At 41.0% G+C, this 6,211-nt stretch overlaps 1 protein-coding gene across 1 annotated transcript in view; it reads right to left on the bottom strand.

Annotated features, from left to right (window-relative positions):
- cdkal1 (CDK5 regulatory subunit associated protein 1-like 1) overlaps positions 1-6,211 on the bottom strand; it is a 295,222-nt gene that overhangs the window by 20,961 nt on the left and 268,050 nt on the right. The window contains exons 13-14 of the mRNA XM_037676399.1: positions 4,787-4,870; positions 261-425 (exon numbers count right to left, since the gene is read on the bottom strand). Of these exons, the coding sequence (XP_037532327.1) occupies positions 261-425; positions 4,787-4,870 (249 nt within the window). The remainder of the gene's footprint in view (positions 1-260; positions 426-4,786; positions 4,871-6,211) is intronic.

The raw sequence follows: 6,211 nt of genomic DNA, 5'->3' as shown, positions 1-6,211 counted from the left end.
AAGACCTGAACCACTAGAAGACCTGAAACAATGGAAGACCTGAACCAATGGAAGACCTGAACCAATGGAACACCTGAACCAATGGAACACCTGATCTAGGAACACCTGAGCTGCACCTTTCTTTTCACTTCTGTAAATATCAACTTTCTGAACGTGAGCTTGCTTCTGTGCTGCACTGCTCTCTAGTGTCATGGTCATTATTGCGGGGGTGGTGGTGAAAACAGTTATTCCAGGTGTCTGCATGCATTAGTGAAGGTTACCTGCATCAAACCAGACACTTGTCCCTTTTGAAGCGGCGCAGCGATGGAGGGTGTGAACGGTTTGCTGCCTTCCACTGGTTTCCCCTTCATGAAGTGTTTTCCTGCCTCGTAAATGTCCACCTCGATCATCTTCCCTTTGAACTCAAGTCTCTTGGGTACCAGCACCTGGAAATCAGGAGAGATCGATGCGAGTTTAACATAAAACTGATTTGGAAACAGAGTAAAAACATCTCTACTGAAAAAAGAACATTGTGATCACATTGGTAAACCCTAATGTAACATTAATAGACACTATCCAGTAAAATATCATTGACTGAGCAAACCTGGATCATTGCAGCACTTTTATGTGATTCTTAATGAAAGGCAGTTCTGCAGATACACCCATTTCACCAAACAGTCTGCCTGCTCCCTTACTTCCTTCAATTACATTTTCAATTAGGTGCAGCTCAAAACTCTTTTCTCGCCTTCATTATTTAGCTAGTCTCTACAAACCGTCCTTTAAGCCCTCAAGGTCAAAACTATGGCAGCAGCTGTGACAGAAACCAGAGGGATTTGAGTTTCTTGTTACTTCATCACGGCAACTCTAAACCTCTGCTAATCACAGCAGGAGGCAGGAGAAAACAAAGAATTATAATTATGTCTCTGCGTGAAATGAAATTTGTTCTTAATGACTTTTTCCTGTAAATAAAAACTGTATGAAAACTCATTTTCTTCTAAAACACTTTTCAAAGTAGCTGACAAACGCAGAGTGACGGATAGTGTACACTTCTTCACAACACTAATTAGACAGTCGGTTCTGAGGGATTATTTGTACAAGTTAAAACTGCAGCTGTTAAAACTTGACTAAATTAGATTCACCGTTGAACATTTTCTTTCTTTTTCAAGCGTATAGACTTATTTACTTCCCACATGAAAGAAAAAGGTTTGTTGTGTTTGAGCAATCTCCCTCACACACACACATATATATATGTATATATATCAAAATGACAAACAGACATTATTCAAGGTGATTATCAGCAAACTGACGCCACACCCACCCTTTTAGTTGAATTGTTATATGACTTTACGAACAATAAATGATAGGTTTTGGTTTGCCTTGTCCCTTCGTCCAGCAGATGGAAGGGTGATCTCAGCAGCCACGAGCCTGCAGGGAGTTCAGCATGGAAGCTGCCTGCTGAGTCTGAGCGTCCGACCATTACACCACTCTGCAGGCCTCGGTCCCTGACAGTACCGTATGAGCCAGATGAGAGGTGGTCACTGCTGCGATAACAGGACTGGACCTGCCTCACTGGTAATCTGTCAGTCTTTGTCCAGCTGCTGGAATATGCTCAGAGAGGGAGCCAAACACACCCTCTGCAGTACATCTGTCCAATCAACACACCTGCTGCCAGGACGATGACCCCGATCAGAGTGCGCGCTCGTGAAAGTGGCAGAGAGGTGAAGCGGCGGGGATGTGAAGTGGGCAGCTGTGAGGATGTGTGAGTGGCTGAGGGTCATTCTTGGACCATAACGTGGTGATTAAATGATGAAAGAGCATGTCCAATTTCACTGGAACCCCCCCTCACACTTCCTCATTTAACGGCCAACACACACCCCCACACAGAGGAGCAATCGGAGGTGGTTTGGTTAAACCTCCTCCCTCGTAAAATTGCCAGAGCAGATATAATCTGATTGTGTAAAGTGAAAGTCTGTGGTGACTTGTTTCCAGCTGCAGCTTCTTTCATGCCTTGCTTTGGCCTCATCACTCAGTCCTGCCTCCTGTCTTTGCCTTCCAGACTTTATTCTGGCTCACACTGACACTTTCATCCTCAAACATCAGCATACATTCAAACAGAGATGCAGTGTAACGCATGATCTACACGCCTGTCTCCAGGGGGAGGGGCTGAATTCTTTAGGGGGAGGGATTCCGTGACATCTGGGTCGATCGTGTTTTCATATTTCTTTCTTTTTAAAAAGTGAAATTTAGGAGAACAAGAGGGCTCGCAGGAGGAAACATCAAACATCTCTGTTTAAGTGCAGTCCACTGACACATCTGCACAGATGTGCACATTTAAATGATGGAGTGCGCTCTCAGACAACGCCTGCGTGAACCGAGTAACACTTGTAACTTTAGTTTATAGCCTGCAGGAGGAGGCGCAAAGCAGGAGGAGGAGAACAGGGGTGGGGAGCAAAGTGGAAGGGAGGATAAATTATGACCCCCCCCCCTCCCCCCGCTAATAAAAAACACAACTTCAAACATGTTCCTGATGACGCTTAAAGCACGGGAAATTGATTTATTTGAAAATGTTTTAAAGTGAATTCTTCACAGGTTGACTGAGGATCTTTGAAGCTGTGTGTGTGTGTGTGCGTATGTGTGTGTGTGTGCGTGCGTGTGTGTGTAATGTATATGTCTTTAGGGCTGACCTTAATGTTGCAGTAAAAAAAAAGCTAAAACATATTGCTGTTATCAGCTGCCAAACGCTCTCATGACCACCGTAGGGTGTGTGTGTTGTGTGTCTGTGTGTGTTTGTGATGTCTGATTTTATAGCTAACCTACTTTAGTCGATACAGCTCAGCCTCTGACACCTGACCCCCTGATCTAATTTACTTAATGTGAAACTTTTAAATCAGGAGGATCTGCTCACGCTCCTTATCCTAAAGAAAAAAAAAGTAATTAAATGCAGATTAATTTGCAGTATTGTTTTTATGTTTTCAACAGCCGGTGCATTAAACACTAAATACTTCAGAATTTAATCTTTGCAGGTTTCAGACATTTACAGTTGAATTATCACTCAGCAGACACTGGTAAATAGAATGAAGCGATGTAGAAATAAATAGTTTAGATTACTTGAAGTGGGGTCCTGTGGAGAGCTTTGAACAGAAAATATCTTACCTGCAGTATATACCTCTTTAACAAGCTAAGAATGTAGAAAAACTAGGTACGTTTCACTTGGACAATCAAGCTAACGGCTAACAAGAGCGAGGCAAAGATCAAAGCAGATCACAGCTGTTGTAAAACACAGTCTAAATATTTTAAGCAAGCTCTTTTTTTAGAAACCGTTCCACAGCTGCTACTCTTGTATTATAAGGCTGAAGATTGAATGGGTTTGGGTGAATCATGTACTACGAAGTAAAATGGGTCAGTCGAACAAGGTTGAGTCAGGTCCTCTGGACGGGTTCTTCTCTGTTGAAACGTTTCGTCTTTTATCCAGATAAGTTTATAAAAGACTCAACCTTGTTAGATGTATCTACCTGGATTATTGGGCATGCATCAGGACACAATGGGTTAGGAGCAGCCTGATGTAAAAAAACAAAAAAACCAACAACAAAAAAACAAAAAACAAACAAACACTGGCTGAAAAAATTTAACACGTTTGTTTTTGGGGATGTTTACCTTAATCATTACTGATCACAGAACAAAAACCTGTATGTCTTCAATGAAAAGAACCATAAACTTTGTTGTAAAAAAGTTGACAGTATTGTAAAAGTTTATAAATATTGTTCTTAAGCGACGCTACATGACTTCTAAAACAGGTCTTGTTTAAAGAAGGCAGAAGTCAAGCCCTGCTAAGATTAGCCGTTAGCTCCATCAAGGCTCTGCTTCTCCTGACTGAGGTGGTTCAGACAGTTATCTACTGCAGGTAATATACTGACTGCTCACAACCTTTTCATTGAATACTCCACAAAATATCTGAACTATCCCTTGAAGATGTATTCCCACATGCAATGATAGATTAAAAAAAAATAATTAAACTATGTTTTCTAACTGAAGTTACAGGATTTTATAAAACCATTTGATGTGCTTTTAATAATTTGAGTTCAGGTTGAACAACTGGAAGATAAAGTTAGAGAGGCCAGACTGAGATGGTTTGGACATGTCCAGAGGAGCGACAGTGAGCTGGACATGTCCAGAGGAAGGACAGTGAGCTGGACATGTCCAGAGGAGCGACAGTGAGCTGGACATGTCCAGAGGAAGGACAGTGGGTTGGACATGTCCAGAGGAAGGACAGTGGGTTGGACATGTCCAGAGGAAGGACAGTGGGTTGGACATGTCCAGAGGAAGGACAGTGAGCTGGACATGTCCAGAGGAAGGACAGTGAGCTGGACATGTCCAGAGGAAAGACAGTGGGTTGGACATGTCCAGAGGAAGGACAGTGGGTTGGACATGTCCAGAGGAAGGACAGTGGGTTGGACATGTCCAGAGGAAGGACAGTGGGTTGGACATGTTCAGAGGAGCGACAGTGGTTATATTGGTAGCAGGATGTTAGAAATGCAGCTGCCAGGAAAAAGACAAAGAGGAGATCTATGGATGCAGTTAGAGAGAACAAGGAGGTAGTTGGAGTGAGGACAGAGAATAGAGCAAGGATGAGGACACTGCGCTGTGGAGGCTTCTGAAGAGGGAGCAGACAAAATAAGGAACCCCACTGAATTTTAAAACCCATAAAAACATTGATCACGTTTTGTGCTAAGGGTGGACAAACACCCGCAGAGTAAAGATGAGACCATTGGAGCACATGGCTCCGTTCTTATTAAAGCAAGTGTCTTACCTGTTCGTAGAACTTGTTGTGGGCCACGTAGTACTGAGCATCGAACGACTCCTCTGTCACCAGAACACGCTGCCTCTCACCCACCTTTAAACACACAAACACAAATGACAGAAATGTGAACATTTTTCACAAAAGAATAAGTCCTGTTGTTACTTGAACAGTCACAATTCATTCAGAGACCAAGCTGCTAAAGAACAGGAGTTTAATATTTGTGAATTAGCTGCAGAACTTCAGTTTTGTGTTCTTTATGACCAAATATTAAAGAGTGACAGGTTTATGGACAGAGCCTTTCCTCTACGTTCACAGAGGAAGTAAAGCGTGAGTGGCAGATTCTTCTGAAAGTCAAACTCAGAATGATCCCAGAGGCTCTGTGTTTACGGTTTTTGTCTCGGAGACGTCCTCAGATTAATTTGAGAGAAGAAGGCTTCTTCAGTTATGCTTCTATTCACTGGAGTCACAAAATGCAACAAAGGTTCTGCTCTTATGTTGTTTTTTTTAAGTTTTATGCTACCGCGTTTCACTTGTTAATTACAATTCCAAGGTTATCACTTCCTTTTAGCATTTTGCAGAGACATCGCAGAAAAAGAAAAAGAGACAGAAAACTGAATTAAAAAGTTCATAAAGGATGCAATTCAAATGCGGAAAGAATACGGTCTATTGAAATATTGGAAGATCAAAAACTACAAGGCCTTCCACTCTACTAATTTAATATTACCGTGATAACAAAAAGGACACATCTGGTAAAGAATGTTGACTTGAAGCCAAGAAATTAATAGGAGACACATACGGAAAAATAAAAATGATAAGGATAAAACCCCTCAGTACTGATTGAAGTTAAGCATCAATCAAAGGCAACAACCTAAGATTTTCTTCTTTAATTCTGTCAACCTGCATGAGTTTACCACAGCTCAGGATGTAAACAGGTGCACTCTAACCTCAAGCACCTCCTGAAGTCCTTTTAATTGATTTAAACTCAACTGTGATGATTTCACATGGCTGCTTCTCATCATCGGCCACTACTGAAACACAAAATGTGCTGTCTGTTAGTAAAATATCTTAATAACCACTGGATGAATTTTAATGAAACAGAACTGATGAACTTTTGGAGACAACTTAATTCAAGGTGCTTGCTACAGCCAACTCACCTAAAACAAATAAAAACTTGTAACATTTCAGGCCATTTGGCATAAAACCAAGGTTCAAGGTTCTTTATTGTCATTCGCATCACATGTGGTACAGGAGGTGGAACAAAATTGTGTACTCAAGCTTCCAGTTATTAAAAAAAAGCAAAATGTAAAATATGAAATGTGAAAAAGAAACTGTATACAAGGATCTAAGATATATGCTAAACAATATAATATAATATAATATAATATAATATAATATAATATAATATAATATAATATAATATAATATAATATAATA

The sequence above is a fragment of the Nematolebias whitei genome, chromosome 5 (assembly GCF_014905685.2).
Source record: "Nematolebias whitei isolate Nwh7 chromosome 5, NemWhi1, whole genome shotgun sequence".
In the NCBI taxonomy this organism is placed as follows: domain Eukaryota; kingdom Metazoa; phylum Chordata; class Actinopteri; order Cyprinodontiformes; family Rivulidae; genus Nematolebias; species Nematolebias whitei.
This window is presented reverse-complemented; position numbering and strand designations above follow the sequence as displayed.